The sequence below is a fragment of the Saccoglossus kowalevskii genome, chromosome 10 (genome assembly GCF_978046115.1).
Source record: "Saccoglossus kowalevskii chromosome 10, keSacKowa6.1, whole genome shotgun sequence".
Classification (NCBI taxonomy): Eukaryota; Metazoa; Hemichordata; class Enteropneusta; family Harrimaniidae; genus Saccoglossus; species Saccoglossus kowalevskii.
This window is the reverse complement of record NC_140650.1, coordinates 31,762,316-31,782,710: the sequence shown is the minus strand read 5'-3', so window position 1 is coordinate 31,782,710 and position 20,395 is coordinate 31,762,316. Positions and strand designations below refer to the sequence as shown.

The 20,395-nt window shown below is 34.3% G+C and overlaps 2 protein-coding genes across 2 annotated transcripts in view; one reads left to right on the top strand and one right to left on the bottom strand.

Annotated features, from left to right (window-relative positions):
• The window catches only part of LOC100368346 (uncharacterized), a 36,664-nt gene extending 31,647 nt beyond the window's left edge, over window positions 1-5,017 (bottom strand). The window contains exons 1-6 of the mRNA XM_078013408.2: window positions 4,927-5,017; window positions 1,984-2,230; window positions 1,476-1,734; window positions 1,044-1,243; window positions 584-704; window positions 124-345 (exon numbers count right to left, since the gene is read on the bottom strand). Of these exons, the coding sequence (XP_077869534.2) occupies window positions 124-345; window positions 584-704; window positions 1,044-1,243; window positions 1,476-1,734; window positions 1,984-2,220 (1,039 nt within the window). The 5' untranslated portion in view covers window positions 2,221-2,230; window positions 4,927-5,017. The remainder of the gene's footprint in view (window positions 1-123; window positions 346-583; window positions 705-1,043; window positions 1,244-1,475; window positions 1,735-1,983; window positions 2,231-4,926) is intronic.
• Window positions 5,018-5,170: 153 nt separating this feature from the next.
• LOC102808075 (ribonuclease P protein subunit p30-like) lies at window positions 5,171-20,182 on the top strand. The gene is made up of 9 exons (XM_085504787.1): window positions 5,171-5,274; window positions 5,357-5,412; window positions 10,252-10,308; window positions 12,563-12,634; window positions 12,999-13,154; window positions 14,693-14,839; window positions 17,867-17,904; window positions 19,466-19,545; window positions 19,908-20,182. The coding sequence occupies exons 1-9, from the start codon at window positions 5,193-5,195 to the stop codon at window positions 20,102-20,104; spliced, it is 885 nt and encodes a 294-aa protein (XP_085360913.1). The 5' UTR covers window positions 5,171-5,192; the 3' UTR covers window positions 20,105-20,182.
• Window positions 20,183-20,395: the final 213 nt, after the last annotated feature.

Genomic DNA, 20,395 nt, shown 5'->3' with positions numbered 1-20,395 from the left:
AATTCAATTCAGGTATTTTGTTAATAACTATATAGTAGATGCTATATTTATAAACAGTATTTGCAAGATATTCAGTTCTAAAGCAACTTAATTCCATCCCAAGGAGCATATGACTACATGTACCTCGAATGTAAATACTGCCTTTCTTGTCTTCTGACAACTTTAGAGGAGGGCGTCTTGCTTTTTTCTCTTTTGGCATGGGTTGCAGTAGATCATATATGTACTCATTATAAATTTCAGCAAAGGATACCCAGACTGAGAATTTCACTGGTCCCTGTGCTTCCACATCAATAGACGTGTCATCAGGAATACGTGAATGGATTTCATCCATGATACTGTTAATAGCTGCAAAAGAGGACAGAAATGATGTATAGATCAGTACTTCTATTTCTAGTAATAATTTAGTACAGAGACAAAAAAAAACATCCTAAGAATGCAAGTTTTTCAGGACAAACAATACTTTTTTTGACACGCAGACTCAGTGTGCAAAGTCCATCTGAATATTCAAATATCACAAACATTAAAATGGAACCATCCAGAGAAGCACTCATGAATTCTTACATTTACCAGGGATACAACCTACCATCTTGAGATGAGTTTGTACATGTGCTATTAATAGTATCATCTGCAATAGTTATAGTGGATACCCTGGATGTAGTTGACACATCAGATTCACAACCCTCAGTGTTATTACTCCCACCATCCTATAAGAGATGAGAGTTAGTACAGTCAATATGTAAATGAACCATCCTAATACTGAATTACATGTATGTGTGCAAGGTAACACTTACAGCCAATGAGTGCTGCTGTTGTCTCTCCTGACTACTTGGATTGCAAAATTTTTCAACTATAAAAAGACAGGGCACAAAAATCTCATGTTTGGGACTAGTAGAGAGCTGTGCAGCAAATTTAATGCACATACCTAGATCAAGTAGACTTGGCGAACATGAATGTTTCTGAAACTAGGGGCTTTTAGCCTCCCATTGAAATCATTGAACACTAATCCAGGGTACATATAATAAGACTTCCAAAAATCAACTCACATGTTTGCTACTGATGACATCAGCCAGATGAAGAGTACTAGTCTTAATTTGTTCCTCTTTCTGCTGTTGCTTCTCAGTGAGTTTTACCACATCAGAGAAGTACCTTGGTTTCAGGTTAAGGCATTGGTACTGCCTGCCTTCAATACTATTAAAGATAACATCTAAAGATCTTGGTAAAATACCGCCATCTTGTGGACTGCCTGTATGGTAAGATAACATATTGAAAAATAAATAAATAAATAAATACAAAGGTACATCAAAATAAAAGTGATGTGGCTAAATAGCATTAATGGATTAAAGTCTATCCTTTGCACCTTGTAGAAGAAATGAAATCCATACTTCATACTTTGACAATTTAGTAATTAATAATATTTGACTGTGTAATTGTGGTATTCGCTAAGCCAACGACTCACAAATAAATTGATCTCTTACCCTGGATAGTATAGGTCTTTCCGGCGTTGGTAACCCCATATGTGAATACCAAACAATTTTGGCCATCAACAAAATCTTTGACCAATCCCAGCATAGTCTCATCAAAGAATTTCTTCTGAGTTGTGTCTTCGCCAAAAATGTTGGTAAATGTAAATTTATGTGACATTTCCCCATGCATGCGAGTGTTGTTTTTAAACATAAAACTATCTTTAGGAGCTCGCATCATTAGGGTGGACATGTCCTCTATGTTCATACATTCCTGTAAAAATTATAAAAATGAAACAATAACATTTATTCTCCACTCACAAGAGAAATACTGTATTACATACATAAATAAATGACAGGAGACGTGTCAATATTCAAAGTAAGGAATATTTTAATGTTCCTGCGTACAATAAATGCAACTGCGGGGATGTGTGTGCTTCCATTGAAGATGTATTCATACAGCAGATACATGTAAAGTATTACAAAAATTAAATGACAAAAATTGTACAGAGCTCTTTCTTACCTGAGATTCACCTCCATTCACCTCCTTGTCTGTAAATGGTCTCACCCTAAGATAGACTTTCATGTGTTCCCTGGAATGTTCCACACTGGTTCTGGTCATCTTCATAGGGGTGGTCATTTCATCAATATTTTCAAAGAGATCTTTTCTCACAATGGACTCCATTTCACTTTGAGTAATGTCATCAAAGGTCTCTGTAGGGTCGTCCTCTCCATCAGACAGCTCATTATGGTCTGCCATAGCTCAATGTCTGAATACAAAAACAGAGATGAAGTTAAACCATTCCTTTTGAGGTCATTCACATCAACGCTTACAAGTACATACAGTGTACTGTGTTTTTTATAGCAGTGAACATTTCATTAGGAGTGAATCAAGACAGGATTCAATGCAAATTACTTTCTTCACAAATTATTGGTTTTCACATCACAAAAGCAATAGAAATAGACATATCGGTAATTCAATTCAACCAAAAGTAAATATTAATATAAGAGCATGCAATGAAGGCAATATGTTCTAAAGATCACACCGATTACTAGTAACAAATTCACATTTCCAGATATACTTTGATTAAAACTAGATTCAAGTTTGAACACCAGTACATCACCATTATAGACCAACTATTTGCAGGTGGTTCATTTAGATTAAAGCATAATTCTAGTTGAAAAGATGACACTAAAGTATTACAAATAACTGTTATGGCAGTAGATATGGCTGAATATCATTGCCAGCTCATATATATGTACATTTGTAGCCTCGTTCATTGATAATTTTGAATCACATTGCAGGAGGGGGTCTGTGGACGGGTAATCTTGTGGGCGATATAGTGAACCATCTGTGAGTTTTGCCAAAACATCGCAGGGTTTTAACTTTGTAGAAAATTCAGAGCTTAATTAAAAAATGAATGGATGAATAATTTTCAATTAGAATATACATTGTGTAGAAATCTAGATTTTAGATTCATAATGAAATCAGTCTTCAAGCGCACTATGGAATAAAAGATACCAGAAATACCCAAAATGTATTCCTCCAATTTTGCTCAATATGTATTGGAAAATCATAAATACCATAGGCAAAAATAGAAAACATTAAAAATGCCAGGAAAGAGTTCCTTTTGTACCCCTACCCCTAACCCTAACTCCAACAGTTATGTATGGGACATATTTGGAACTGGGAGGGGGTTAGATTCAGGGCTATGGGTTACAAAGGGATTTTTTCCAAGCAGATGAAGTATTGAAGTACGGAAATATTCGTGTCAATAAAATACCAACATAATCGCACATAAAACGTTGCTTGTCTGTTATTTTATTGGTCTAAGAAATAACATGACCATATATCACATATTTTATTATAGCATTATCAATACCAGTGGATTTTATGACGTCATTGCAGCAGATTATTCGCGATAATGTATTACATTATTGAGCATCAAGGCCCTGTCCCATGGATATGAATACAATGTTGTTTTCGAAAACGAATAAACAAGAAACTATTAAAAAAGAAGAGAAATTGTTAGATAACAAGTATTTAATACCAAAATCGGCATCAAATAAAACGGTCCATAACCAATAACAGCAGATTTCAATATCAAAATCAGACAATATTTTAAGGGCATCGTCGTCTGCTCTGTACGCTAACGCGCGTTCGGTCGAAGCGTTCCATCTAGTACACGCGCTTCTAGATTCCGCGACTGATGCCGCTGTCCCGGTGGCCTCCTAATTAGTTCGCCCTATCGTGTTAATGAAGTGAGGTTAACTGAGGATAATTGATCCAAGCAAATGCGATAAACGAAATGGGGTACAATGTACGTCTACGAGTACAGAGAGATGAATTTGTTCAGTTTTTGTAGTGAGTAGTACAGTTTTGTGAAACGAGATCGACGAGGACCGACGTGACTTGTATTTCCTCAGCGTTGACTCCCGGTAAATGTAACAGTCCGGGCACAGTTTGCATAAATAAATGAAAGTATCAGTGTTCTCAGGTGTGTATCTGTTTATTTATACAGTGAGATTAAAATCACTGTTGGTTCTCCTTCTAGGATGGCTAACACCCACTAGCTTTCCGGTCATGTTCGTTGGACCGCTACGCCTGTAAGTTTCGTTTGGCTTCTTAGTATTCGTCAAATCCCCGCCCTCCCGTGGAATTTAAAATAACTATTACACAGACAGGACAGTTGCCAATAATATCTACCTTGATTGTTTGAAAACACTAGTGGGATGGGGTAACGATGCAACTACGTACATGTACCCCGTGTACGCACCCCTACCCTACGCACAGTCGATCCAGCTGGACCACGGCGGCGATCTAGCGTAGTGTAGTGCAAGGCCATATGAGATTGTGGAAACAATTTCCAGAAAAACATTTTAAATTATTCAGATTCACGGGCCAGAAACTGTGAAACTATTCCGTTCACTGTAGATTTTTCTCCAATTTTTTTCGCTTTTTAGAGGCAGCAAATCCCCTGGTATTGACAACGCTACAAAATAATAACAATAATGAACTCCCCAACAACCCATAATGGACTCAAGCAAACTTTGTGCTCCATATATGTCGCACAAAGTGAGCTTTCGCCCATTATGGGTTGTTGGGTCGTTCATTATTGTTTAAATATCAGCCAGTGGTCCATAGTGCTTGACGAGGACAGTGTCAGCGAACAGTGAAATCATCCGTTTGTTTATGTCGGTGCACTGCCGAGAAAACACCCCTAAGGTCTCCCTATAATGTTTATTATCGTAGTCAACAATTCAACTTGAGGTACGCGTCATAGGAAATGACAAGTTAGGGGTTTCACTGAAATTCCGATCTCTTCTAAAATTCTGCATTCAATTTTGAAATTGAAGTTTTGAACACTGACTTTGTGACGATGAAAAGTCGGCACAAGATACTTGAAGTGTACTACTATTCACGTCAATACCAACGATAAAACTAGTTTCTACAATGAATGCTTACCTTTATAAATCACACAAATTAGATTAGTGGGCTGCTACAATTCTATAACCCAAGAAAATAGTCGGACATCAGTAAAGGTTTTGGATTTACCGCTGCTCGAACTAAGTTTGAAATGAACCAATCAAAGTGCAGGTAATATCAACTACAAACCGGAAACGGAAATGGTACTCCCCGCCAAACGTTATAAGCAGTTATTCGATTGGATAACTTTAACTTTAATTTATAATAACAGCGCCCTCATGTGACAATGTGGTCTGTGGCGAAATATGGCGAAATTTCATGACCTGAATTTACTTCACACACAAGACCAGAATAGCCTACAGGAATCGATTAAAACACTTATCAAAAGTGAGTTTCGTGTCCTATTCTAGTAAGTTTGATGCCCATAAAAAATTAAATCAATTAATTTCACCTGTCCTGTTTATTTCAGCCGGTTATGAAGTTGTTGCCGTCAATCATGTGGTAACTTCATTGGACAAGAAGATGGTGAGATTGTATTTTTTATCTTCTGTTCTTTTTTCGCAAATGCCGTATATAAGAGACACAATAAACTGAGTTGTCTCATATTGAAACTCACTAAATTTAAATAGCGTATTTTTTGAAATATTTAAGATTTGGATACATTGTTAAACGCACATAAATAAATATAACTCTCAGCCCGGGAACTAGTATAATAAACTGCACGCCTAGCTTATATAGTGGGGGTATCGGCCTGTATCTCTAGTGTATAAAATTAGACGAGTGATGAAGACTCCAGATATCTCATATTTTTCATACTGGGGAAATCCGACAAAATAAAGGTTGAATTTATTTTATAAAAAAAATAACAGTTTAAATAATATCACATGTAGGTGCTCTTTAAAATTTTACCTTTACTAATATAGCCTTCATCCCTTGTCTATTATTGTACATTAGATACCAGCCGATAAACCCTCCCTCCCCATGCATATGCAGGCGTACATTTTATTATAGTTCCTGGGCTCCCTGTCGGGTTGATGTCACATTTCCTAGATAAATACTTTCAGCCAAAAAAACTACAAAAATAAAGATGAAAATCTCAATTATGTATGAGCCAAATATATGTGAATTTGGGAATATGTGGCAAGAGTTCCTGTTGCACCCGACCCCGACCCTAACCCTAACCCTACCCCTACCCTCCAGCACTACCAAATTTAATTGTATATGCTCCCCCTAAGTATATCTGAATTTGTATACTAGCATGTTACAATCTCAGCCAGAAAGTAATAGGAATGGGAAGCCCAGTGGATTACAGTTCTTCTTGATTTACTCAAATCCTTCCATTAATTGGACCGTGAACAAATTCTTATTTTCTAAGCGAGCTGAATGTTTAGAATTAAATTTTCGACTGGTTGAATAATCATTATAGTTGGTCATTATTGTTACCGTCTTTTGCTTGTATGATTTCACACTGTTCAAAAAACCTCTTTACAGTATGTGGAACAATTTTCAAATATTCTATTCAGAAATTTAAAGATTATGGTTAGGTCAAAATTTTCAATAACTCTCCCTTGTCATATGTTTGGGGGAAATTAATAAATTTGTTTTACGCAAATGAGGTCAAAAATATTTATTTTTATTCACATTAGCCCCCCAATTTTTTCACTTCCTTCTATGTATGGAATGACTAGAATGACATGAACAATTTTTAAGATATTGTTTTTGACATCATGACTGTGCCATTTCTTGAAATAAAAAAAAAATTACAGATTGCAACAAATGCTGCTTTGTTAAATTATGCAATTAAAATTCATGGGAATTGAAGAAATTGCGAGATTAAAAATGATAAACCTATTTATTTTTGGAAATTGTAATGCAAATTAGCGAGTGATACAAATGTCTGTTACACAGTATGTGCATTTTGTTATATCTCGCTCATTTCTGTTTATAAAAATCGAATCTTTCGAAGCATCCTCTGCGTTCTGCAACATTATTGGTTTAAAAATACGTTTGGTTGGTACTCACAGAATAGGATCACTTTTAATGCTAGCACAGCACAAGAATTTGCTTCTCATTTATCATATATCACCATAGACCATAAAGTCTTGTTAAGGTAGCGAGAAGGGTTTTATGATTTTTTCGAATAAAACATTCTCTGTCTGTTGTCTCGTTCAGAACAGTAAATTAGCTTATATATTTCAAAAGACTAAGTATAGAGGTACAAGTTCGCACAAACTGGACAGTCATTGTTTACATAATTATCACGTGACATCAAAAATGGCGAACCTTGTAAAAATGACTAAGTCCGCGATTGCGAGAGCACACTGCAGAATTTCCTGGTGAAATTACGTCATGCATTGTCCGTAATCAAGTCCATTGAAATGTGTCCCCGGTAATCAAAAGACCTATTCCGATTTCTATGCGGGTTTGTTTTTTTGTCCCAAATTATTTCATACTTGGCACCTTTAACAGACTATTATTCTGTGACAAAGCATTTTCTTAAAAAACCCAGACATATTTCACACCATCATTATCTTTTGAACGATAACTGCGAGTTTGAATGTTCTAGTCCGAACGCACTTCATTTGGTGGCGGCCCCAATGAGTCGTACTCAGTCAAAGCCTCAACTCGAGAAAAAACGCGAAAAACAGTTTTGGTTAATGAAACACTGTAGATTTGCTGCATTATTATAAATATACACTAAAAATGGCCAAAAATATTAACCTCTGATATCATGGAACTCATAAAGAGTGTCAGATAATGAATAATTTCAAGCTCGAGCGTGAAAAATGAAGAAAACTGCTGGCATTTGGGTCCGTACTCCAGGAACGTTCGGGTTTCCATTGTTATGCAAACGCACGACGAGGGATAATCCTCTGACAAACATTACTGTCCCACTGTACACGCTGACAGTTTACAAACAGGCTAATCCTTCAAGTGTCTCTGATAAAATGGTATTAGTGAAATAGAATATTGACTTGGAAAATAAAACGATTTAAAAGAAAGTTGCGCAAAGTTACAGTACTTATTTCGCACAACCTCCCACCCGCTTCCGCTTTCCAATCACCCTTTTCACTCGCTTTTGCGACCGCTTGTTGAATTCGACCGGACAATTTCCGCTTTATTTTCTACCGCGCAAACCCTGAAATATCACCACCCGCCCGCTCGCTCGCGCGCATTTGAAATTAGGATTAATAGAAAAATTTACGAGGTTCACATTGTCTTATAATTGTCTTTCTGGTTTTTATGAATGTTCAACAGCTGACAAAAGTTCAAATACGTTTTGCTTTAACTATCCATAATTATATGCACGCAATCTGACCCTTTGACCTCGATTTGGCTTGGACTGAATATTTTATTTTGAACAATATTCTGACGTGAAATACAAAATGTATTTCAACACAAGTACGACATCATGATGGTTGTCAGGGTTTTCTTTCCTGATTGTTGAGTCTTCGCAATGTGTTTTGTATAATTATTGTTGTTTTCCCCCAAGGCAAAGACAAGCTGAAGGACCATGAAGCTAATTGGCAGCTTCATGCAAGGGCTGAGTGAAAGGAAATATTTCTAAGCCTAAAATAAAACCTAATATTGCTCCTCTTTGTGTATTTGTTAATTTTACATATGTTTTTCATGACAGTATGTCTGAAAATATCTAGAAAAATCTCGTTTTTCGATGATAATTTTGATTGTTTGGAATGTCTGTTTACTGTGTCCCAATAATTTGTTTGGAATGTCGATCCCAGTTGGTTTCTCTATACTGAGTTTAGGAAGGGCGTCGATCAACACAATTAGCCGAAACAGGACAAACATTTACCATAATTCATGGGGATCATGTCCGTAATTTGTGGGCTGAAACCCCAAATAATTAAACAAGCACTATTATTATTATTATTATTATAATAATTTATATTTTATTTTACATCGCAAAACTACAACAGAGCTAGAGTTGTTCGCGGTGCAACAGCCGCCTTGAAGTCGATGCAACTTCAATTAGCCATTTCTTACCTTGAAATAAAAAAAATAAAAAATAAAAATTCGAAGAGCATCTGGGAAAATATTAATAATCATTCTTATCAATCGCTTGCTTGCTTTATTTTATTCGAATCCTGTCAGTCATTAAAATAATAAAAAAATAGTACATTTAGAACAAGCACCCAAAACACGTAACAAGAGGTCACAGTTCAGTTGCTTTCACGATACAAGTGTCATACAACTATTAGATTTGAAGTGTCGTTCAGAATTTAATAATAGTTAATACTAGTTGTATGTTCACACTTTACTATCAAAACCACCATTTCGACCACCCATATGCCAGTGATCCGTGTTTGGGCGAGCGGTCGGTGTTTCAATGAGCGAGCTAGCAAAAAAAAACGCGATCAAAATGCGGTCGGTTTTCGGTAGGGCAAGACCGCATGGTCGGAAATTAAGCGATAAGCGGTCGATGTAAAAGCCGAAGGTTGGGCGAAATGAGTACGGTATGCCCATATTTCTCAGACGAAGTCTCGACTGACAATAATGCTGACAATGGACGTTAGATAAACACGCATTGTTTGCGATGAAAAGCTTATCACCCGTTATATCAGAATCGTCAACAACAGAGTATACAGATAAGATGTTATCATTTAAACCCTTCCAAAGATAAACATTATGCAAATATTCACGAAACTGCAGTTGTAGTCTTTTCTTCTAGCGTTTTGAAACGCGTTGTTTCCCAATTTCGATCTTTTGTAAACCTGGGATGATGTATCAAGGTCTAAAGTAACCGTTTTATCAATTTTTGAAAAATCAAGAATAAAGTGAAAATTTCCCTTCTCGCTACCTTAAAGTAAAATACATGTACTATATAAATAATATGTTTGTTTTTAATCATGTGTGCATACGTTGCTGACCCCAGTAAAAAAAAAATCTTTGTGGTTTATTCAGGCTACATTATTCAACAATTACATATTTGTGATTGATTTGTAGTTTGATTGGAGCCATTGCTTTAGGCATTGACAATACATCTTCTGTAGTCTGTGCTTTAAGTACCAAAAATGAGTTTGGTTCGCTGGTTGCTAGGATACCATGTGCATATTGAGTGTTTGATACCACAATAATATAATTATTAATTCATAATGATAAATAATTAATATTATATAAAAGCAGGACATATGTGTTATCTTAAATGCCATAGCTACTTTCCAGAACATCTTTGCATGTACAGAAAATTGTCCACAACTAGTCATAAAATCAGCCAACTTTTCCTGTCATGACACTAGTGTAGATTCAGTGATATACCAACCAGACTTTTCCTGTCATGACACTAGTGTAGATTCAGTGATATACCAACCAGACATCTTACCTGACTCAGCTATTTTAATACAGGTACAGAATGCACCACCTCCAATGGAAATTCAGGAATCAGTTACAGCTCCATTAAAAGTAAGTACCGTATTTGTCTTCACTTAGGCGCCACTTTGTTACACTTTCATGTCATGGTGGCGCTTATTTGTGGTTAAATTTGAGCAAATTTGTTTCAAATGGCGCTTATTTCAAGCACTTCAAGTTCTAGTACCGGTAACTGTGTTACAAGCCATTGTTTTTGCTCCATTCTGGTGATAGATTATTGACAATATTTTACATTACAGTCTGTCGCTTAGTCACTGTAGCCTTTATTTTAAATACTGAGTAAATGACCCATTTTCAGACAGTTTAGAAAGTTATACAAAAATTATCATTCTTTAGAAAACATTCACAGTTTGCCGTACAATCAACAGAAAAATAAAACAAACACAAATTCAACGCTTAGTAGTCAATGATCACGGTAGCAAAATCCGGTCATGCTGCATTCCACGGTTACGATTATTACTCAGTAGTAGTTATAATAACGTACAAAAAATAAAATGCAAGTAAAATTCAACTTAATTTCATCGTAAGCGAATGATTCTGGTCGCATGTAAACGCTCGGCGCGATTCGATGTCTGCCATGCTTCCTGTCTAGGACTTGACCTGGAACGCGTTTTTTGACCTGATAGGTCAAGTCGTTAATTAACCAATCAAAATGCTGGATGATGCCAACGTGATCAAATTACCATAGCTCATTTAAATAATATATGAACGCAATGCGGAAGTGATTTGCCGATGTTTGCGATATTTTGGCTTTGATTTTGGTGGGAAAAACGGCATGATTTTTTTTTTAAATCAAGAAATTAGTTATTTTTGGAAAGTAAACTGAGCATTTAAAGAATAATTTAACACTGTTTACTGTGACAACAGCGCATTTGAAACAGAACATTTTCGCATTGTTTTAATTTCGTTTTTATGGACTTACTGCGAAATTAAAAACCACGCTGATATTTTCTACACTAGACTAAAAAGACATGTTTCAAGAGATTATAGACCGATTTCTTAAAAATTGTTAGAAACAAAACCAATTTTTTTTTACATAAAAGCCATTCGTACAGTAACAGCGAGGGACTTCCGCGATCGCGTCCATCGCTACGAACCGGTAACCGGTAGTCGATCCGCCGGCGCCCAATTCACGATCATTACGTGCCAAAATTTCAACTTTGTCTGGCGCTTAATTGAGGTGTAAAATACAAAGTTTTTGTGGCACTGGCGCCTAATTGAAGGTGGCGCTTAACTGAAGACAAATACGGTAGCTTGATTTTTACTCCCATATCAGGATCACACAATGGGAGTCTTTGCTGTGACCATGTCTGTCTGTCTGTCTGTATGTATGTATGTATGTGTGTGTGTGTGTGTGTCTGCCATATTCACTCTACTGGTATTAGAAGTGCATCTAAAATAAAAGCATATATAACCAAAAATCATATTTGTTGTATACTGAACTATTAAAATATGACTTATTTGGACCATAGAAACACCTCTGTAATTATGTGAGTGCATGTGCTACCAATATAGCCAATGGCCTATAGTCAATTCTAAATAAAATTGGTGCACCTATATAGTACTGTTCAAGTATTTTTTAAATGAATATTGACACAGGTATAGAAATCCGTCTCACGACAGTATGGCTTTCAGAGCTGATGCATAATTATCATCGCGAGCCACCTATTTAGCGCTAGTGCAAAGAGTTGCTTTTCAAAAAAATTCGCATTTTTAAATAATGAGGACAAAATTTGTACTCGTGTGTTATCAAAACTAAGCACACTTGGAATAATAGATACACATGTATGTGGCGATAGTTTAATCCAGCAAGAGTGGTTGGGTTACTGTAATGTTCAAAATTCTGAAATTTTCCATGAAACTATCTCAAAAATGTTTTTTTTTTGAATAGTTTACAATTGGTTCCTATGGCAAAAACATTTCCTTGTGTCTCAAAATTGTGTTCGGTGACCTATTCTTTGAAAATGATATGTAATGCTATATAGTAGTACAAGTTATCCATGGAATAATGTGTTTACATGGAATTCAATGGAAAATGTTCCAAAATGGCAGATTTTTACATGTGTTTTCTTGGAATCGCATCCTTCTTTCTCCATAAAAATGTTAAATATGAATGACGTGCATGTATGTGAATTATCACTCAATTGAATTATTTACTGTGATCAACTTTTGTTCATGTTTTAATGGTACTACCTTAACTGTACTAAACACAAAGGTGTGCGTACTATTCAACTGATTGAAGCAGCAATATAATTCATTGTGTCTTTATGTTCTATTATCACTACAGATGAGGGCAAAGACATTCAAGCAGTTATCAAGATTAACACTGATTCTCTCAGACATGCAAACTTATCGAATCGTAAGTGTTTTTATACGGTAACTTACAGATTTTAATACGTTGCTGACGAAATGCCACATTACACATCCCTGTGCACTTACAATGGTGGGTAGCTAATATCTGAGTATTTTTCTCTGATGCTGCAATTTGCTTTGTTTGTAGCATTTATGTAAGTTACAAAAGTGTTTCTATGGTCAAAATAAATATTTAATGATTCAGTATACAACAAATACATTGTTTGGTTTAGATGTGTTACTATTTGAGATGTTCTTCTAATAGAACAAATACAGTAGCTGTGCGATTGTCTATTAGACAATCATAAGTGAAATATTATTCACTATCATCAGTCAATCTTTAAATAAATACATTCTTTATTATTTTCCAGAATTCTGATGCTGTGCAGTCCTACGATATTCTGGCTGTGCAACCAACAACAGAAAAGTTATTTCAGCTTGCATGCACACAGTTAGACATTGATATAATTCAGGTGAACATGACCGAAAAGATGCCCTTTTTGATTCGCATACATCCAGTAAAAGCTGTAAGTACACTATAGGATTACTGTACTGAGAATGTTGATTCGCATACATCCAGTAAAAGCTGTAAGTACACTATAGGATTACTGTACTGAGAATGTTGATTCGCATACATCCAGTAAAAGCTGTAAGTACACTATAGGATTACTGTACTGAGAATGTTGATTCGCATACATCCAGTAAAAGCTGTAAGTACACTATACGATTACTGTACTGAGAATGTTGATTCGCATACATCCAGTAGAAGCTGTAAGTACACTATACGATTACTGTACTGAGAATGTTGATTCGCATACATCCAGTAAAAGCTGTAAGTACACTATACGATTACTGTACTGAGAATGTTGATTCGCATACATCCAGTAAAAGCTGTAAGTACACTATAGGATTACTGTACTGAGAATGTTGATTCGCATATATCCAGTAAAAGCTGTAAGTACACTATACGATTACTGTACTGAGAATGTTGATTCGTATACATCCAGTAAAAGCTGTAAGTACACTATAGGATTACTGTACTGAGAATGTTGATTCGCATACATCCAGTAAAAGCTGTAAGTACACTATACGATTACTGTACTGAGAATGTTGATTCGTATACATACAGTAAAAGCTGTAAGTACACTATAGGATTACTGTACTGAGAATGTTGATTCGTATACATCCAGTAAAAGCTGTAAGTACACTATAGGATTACTGTACTGAGAATGTTGATTCGCATACATCCAGTAAAAGCTGTAAGTACACTATAGGATTACTGTACTGAGAATGTCATATGAATGTTTTATTTTAATCATTAAAATTAATACAGCCACAAGATTTAGTACTGTAAACAGTTTTTAGTAGTAAAAATATTTCATGGAACTACTTCTTTTTTGGGTCCCATGCATTAAATTTTCACTAATAGAACTTTTCATGATTCTATGGTATTTGTGAACACAAAAGAACCTGACACTCCGTCATTTTATGTTCACTGATTCACAAAATTTGCATTTACATTATTCAACACATAGAAAATACAAAATTTGAATGATTGTTAAAATGACATCAAATTGCAAACATAGTACCGGTATAGCCATTGATCTTTTCACCACATTTTCTCATTCAAACTTTTCTGCACTTTTTTCATATATTCTTCAATATTTCTGAAAGTGAACCCTAATTTTGGAGGCAACAGATAAAATTGAGTCAATTTTCAGTTTTTACTCAAAAAAATTGGCTATTTTTATCCCAATTTTTTGAAGGGAAGTGCAGACTATAAACAGGACTATTTTGTGAATTCGTGATGAAAAGATGCATCGCTTTCACAACTTTGCAATTGATGTATTTTGAATTAGCATTTTTTTGTTTAAATTAATATACCTTGTAAATGTAAAATTATTGAAAACAAGATTTGTTGTGAAATAACTGACACAATCTGCAGCACAAGCATACATGGAGGTAGGGAGAAAGAATGAACTGTGTATGTTTTTGTATAAAGAAAAATGGTACTGTATTGTTACATTATCAGAATGAAGATTATTTATATATTTAATTTTGATAGGCATTGGAGAGAGGTGTATATTTTGAAATAGTATATGCACCAGCAGTGAGAGACTCCACAGCAAGAAAAAATATAATATCTAATGCACTGTCTTTGATGTTTATGTGTAAAGGTAAAAACATCATCATATCAAGCCAAGCTGAAAATGTAAGTAAATGAAAATATACTGTAAAATACTTATTAGTCCACGTTCGGACGCAGTCCGAAAACGGGGACTTATGTTTTGACCCCTGTGTTTCCGTCCGTGTGTGCGTCCGGACCTGTATCTTAGAAATGCCTGGACCAATCACAATCAAACTTCACACATACATCATACATGATATTATACATATGCACGTCAATTTGTTTCACGATCTGATTCATTTTTGTGCTAAAAATCATCAAAATCAAGCATTTCTCGGCTGTTTACAAATGGATTTTGTTCAAACTTGGTATATACATTAGACATTATAGAACCTTGATGCACATCATTTTGTTTTATGATCTGATTCAAGATGGCCGAATGGCGGCCATTTTTGTGCTAAAAAATCAAGCATTTCTCGGCTGTTTACAGATGGATTTTGTTCAAACTCGGTACAGGTATATACATTAGAGATTATGGGACCTTGATGCAAATAATTTTGTTTTTCAGATAAGATTCAAAATGGCCGACTGGCGGCCATTTTGTATTAATGAATGTGGTTCTCGTACCATATCTCTGACTTGCTTTCACGATCCTATTCTAAAATGGCCGAATGGTGGCCATTTTTGTGCTAAACAATCATCAAATATCAAGCATTTCTGGCATTTATGGATGGGTTTTGTTCAAACTTGGTTACATATATTAGACATTACAGGTTCCTGATGCACATCATTTATTTTTCAGATCGGATTCAAAATGGCTGTCTTGCGGCCATTTTGTTTTAATGAATGGGCTTCTAGACCCATATTTCCGAATTGTTTTGACTGATAATATTTTCAAATTTTAAATATTCATTATACATCATGTCATTGATAAACAGATACATTGGTTTGACTATCCTATTCAAAATGGCCGAATGGTGGTCATTTTTGTGCTAAGAAATCATCAAATATTAAGCATTTATGGGTGGATTTCGTTTAAACTTGGTACATACATTAGACATTACGGGTTCCTGATGCACGTCATTTTATTTTTGACTCCCGTGTGCGAAGCACAAAAGGGAGTCTTTGCAGTTACCCTGTCTGTATGTATGTATGTATGTATGTCACTTTTTTTGTTCCACCGTTATCTCAAGAACCGCTAATCAAATTTTGATGAAACTTGGTACATAGATGCTCTGGGATAATGCGCAGAGTTGATTAGGTTTTAGTAAAAATCTATGAATATTAATTACCTAATTTGCATGATAATTAGCTGATTTTTAGCTGTTCTATGACTTTTCCACTGATTTTTGAAGAACCACTCATTGGATTTCAATGAAACTTGGCACATGGATGCTCTGAACTAGTGCGCAGATTTGATTAGTTTTGGGTAAAAATCTATGAATATTAATTACCTAATTTGCATGATAATTAACTGATTTTAAGCTGTTCTATGACTTTTCCACTGATTTTTGAAGAACCACTTATTGGATTTCAATGAAACTTGGCACATGGATGCTCTGAACTAATGCACAGATTTGATTAGTTTTGGGTAAAAATCTGTTAATATTATTAATTACCTAATTTACATAATGATTAATCAATTTTCGGCTTTTCCACTGATATCTCAAGTACTAATCATAACATTTCAATAAAACTTGGTACATAGGTGTCCTATGACACTGCACAGACCTGATGGTTTTTAGGGTAATATCAGTACATATTAATTACCTAATTTGCATAATTAATTAACTTTCAGCTTTTGATATTTCGAGTAGTAATGATCACGTTTCAATGAAACTTGGTACATAGTTACTTGAGGACTGTGCAGAGACCTAATTAGTTTTTTGGCAAATATTTGTGCATATTAATCACCTTATTAGCATAATTAGTTAATTTTCAGCTTTTCACCTGATATTTCAAGTACTAATCATCACATTTCTATGAGACTTGTGACATAGATATTCTAGGACTATGCAGAGACCTGATTAATTTTGAGATAAAAAATTGTGCCTATTAATTACCTAATTTGCATAATTAGTTAATTTTTTGCTGTTCTATGGCTGTTGCACTGATGTCTAAAAACCACTCCGTGGATTTCAATGAAACTTTTAAAGAGTACCCATCACATTTCAATGAACCTAAGACTATGCACCATATTAGTTTTTGGTAAATATTTATGCTTCTTAATCACCTAATTAACATAATTAATTAATACTAATATCTCAAGTATGGATCATCACATTTGAATAAAACTTGGTACATAAATGCTCTAGGACAATAGACAGCCTGATTAATTTTGGGTTAAAATCTGTTCATATTAATTCTCTAATTAGCATAATAATTAATATTTTTTTGGTTCTAATCACATTCCAATGAAACTTGGTACATTGTGCAGACCTTATTAGTTTTACATAATTAGTTTTCAGCTATTCCATCAATATCTCAAGTATAAGTAATTTTGAATTAATTTTTAATGTGTCTCCAAAACTCTCAGCACACGGGAGTTCTTTCTAAGCTTTCTTTGATTCAGATTGGATTCAAAATGACTGAATGGCGGCCATTTTGTTTTAATGATTGGGCTTCTAGAGCCATATCTCTTAAATGCTTTGACTGATTATATTCAAATTTTATATATTCGTTATACATCATGTTATATATATATATATATGTACATGTATTCAAAATGGCTGATTTTGAATGCTGTTCCAGAGCAATATCTCTCAATATGGACAAGTACTTGTTTGACGATCAGATACAAATGTCAATCATTTTAATGTTAAAAAATCATATTCCTGACATGGTTATATTCCAGCTATACTACTATATTACTAAAACTATATATCTTAAATTTGATAACTAACTGGGACTGTGCCATGCATGGATTGTTTTCTATTATTTCCTACGTGTCTTGATAACAATGTTGGAAAAAAATACATTAAATAAAAATGTGGATTTTTCTGTAAAATGTGGCAAAATTTTACTTCGGCTGAAAGGAATCAAGATAAATTTTCCATGGTACGATTCTAATAATGTGTAAAATGTAAAATGTTTTATGTTTAAATCTTGTAGGCAATGGAAATCAGAGGACCATATGATGTTGCTAACTTGTATCCTTGACATTGGTATACAACCCATGTGTAACAACAAATTTAAATCGTATTTATATAAAATATGAATAATAATAACATACATGTACGTACATTGTTGTACCTCGGTATTCCCTTGAGAAAATTTGACACTGAGAAACACTACTTTAATGATATTGAATACAAAATAAATAAAATCTAACAGAATATTTAATGTCACTGATATAATAATACAAAAATAAAGCTTAGAGGGATTACTGATACACCATTTATCCTCACAAAAAAACTATGACCAAGCCTGACTTGTAATATGGTTCTGTATTTTTATATACGATCTTGTGTTTGGGCAGATAAATCTAAATTTTTAGTTCCTGTTCGGACAAAGTCCGAAAATGGGGAATTATGGATCGTCTTGCATGTGTTCGTATCTGAACATATGCACATGCATTTGTTTCATGACCTTAATTAATATGGCCGAATGGAAGCCATTTTAAGGTAAAAAAAATAATCAAAATCCCACATTTTCACTATTCCTCAACTGAATCTGTCATGCATGGACAGATTCTGTGTAAACATGTGTTGAACGCAATGGGATCAATGCATGCTGTTTTATCTTTTGGATAGATTCAAAATGGCCAACAGATTACAATAAAAATTAATTCATAGATTAATCAATTTTTGGCTTTCTAATTATCACACACTGAAACTTGCTCTAGGACAATGCACTTAATTAGTTTTGGGTTATATTAATTACCTAATTTGCATAATAATTTGTCAGTTTTCAACTTTTCCATCGATATCTGTTAATCTAAGTATTAATCAACAAATTCAATGAATCTAGATTCATAGATGCTCTGTGACATTGTGCAAACCTGATTAGTTTTATGTTAAAATGTATACCCACTAATTACCAAAGATGCATAATAATTAGTTTTCAGATTTTCCATTGATATCTCAAGTACTTATCAATGAATCTGTGTACATAAACGCTCTAAGAGAATGTGACAATTTAATTAGTTTTGGGTTTAAATATCATAATAATTACCTAGTTTGCCTAATTATCACATTTCCATGAAATGTTGTACATAGATGCTCTGGAAAAGTCCACAGATGTGATTACTTCAGAAAATCATGCATATTGATTATCTAATATTAGTCAGTTTTTGATAACTCAAAAATCAGACATAAATTGAACTTGGGATAACTGCAGAATGATTATAATAAACTTCAATACTGTGGGATAACATTGTTTTCATGTTGTGCATCTCAAATAGCAAAGCTTCTTGTTTGAAAGGCTATTATTAAATTTTGAATTATTTTAAATATGCCTTTAATACCCTCAGCCCACATGAGTTGTTTCTAAGTTTTCTTTAATCTGGGTTTTGGTAACAATAGGATAAAAGGTAAAACAAAATCAGTTAATTTGGTTTAAAATGTAAAGTGCAACTCTCTTAAAAACCAACCTTTATGTAAATCTACATATTATTTTGGTTTTCGTATTTCATTTTCATAAACTTGTATTAAAAGGTAACTATAATGGCTGAAAAGGATAACCTGTGTTTTCCTTGACCACAGTGATCAGAGGATTTCTGTTTGGATTGAATGAAGCCCAGTCAAAAGATGCAGTATCAATGAATTGTAGATCAGTTTTACTCCATGCAGGTAAATATCAGCGCTTCCCACGTTCAGACTTTTCAAAGTTGTCATACAACGTAACGCAAACATTTTAAAATAACACTCGGATTATGGCGGTTTGGGACTATCAAGTATTTGATAAAAAAAAGGTAAAAAAATATTGAAAATGCCAATTTTCAGCAAAAATCCCATATGCTAAAAGTTGCTCTAGGAATGATCTGTGAGTTTAACTTTAGCTATAATGATTGCAGTTCGTACATGGTAGTTCTCCCTCACATTATCACACCTTGTGTTCAGAGAATATGAATGTGGCAGATATTTTCACATTGTCTATGCACAAATTGTTCAATTTATTTATACTCTGGCTTGTGTTTGACTTTATTTTTCAGAAACCAGAAGAAACACGGCCAGGGGAGCACTTTCCATCAGTAATATATCCGATATTTCAGAAAGAGATGCTTGGAAAATAAAAGAACATAAATCTTCAAATCCATCAATTGCCAGTAATCATCAAACTGATGAAGAAGAGAGTGATGAAGAGAAATCTTGTACAAGAAAAAAGAAAAAACAGAAAACAAAGATGTGATAGTTCATATATTCTTTTTTTATTTTTTTAAAGAAACATTTATTTATAAAGAAATAAATATGATTCTACAGTCCACAATGTTATTAGCTTAGTTTGACTTTACCCACAATCACATACATTGTATATCACTCGGTTTTTAGCTTCATTACGGTACATTTAGTAGACGCTGAGCATGAAGTGTAGGTGTACACTGAATCACCATGGCTACTAATAAAATTGTACTAAATTCTGCTTTGAATTTTTGAAAGTGGCCACCAGTCGATCAAGAGAGCAAAAGAATTATTGTGTATA

Excerpts from the sequence above, each read along its gene's own strand:
- LOC102808075 (XM_085504787.1), top strand. The coding sequence starts at position 5,193 with ATGGCGAAATTTCATGACCTGAATTTACTTCACACACAAGACCAGAAT. Across the intron at positions 5,413-10,251 it reads CTTCATTGGACAAGAAGATG|GTACAGAATGCACCACCTCC; the intron begins GTGAGATTGTAT and ends ATTTTAATACAG. Across the intron at positions 12,635-12,998 it reads ACATGCAAACTTATCGAATC|AATTCTGATGCTGTGCAGTC; the intron begins GTAAGTGTTTTT and ends ATTATTTTCCAG.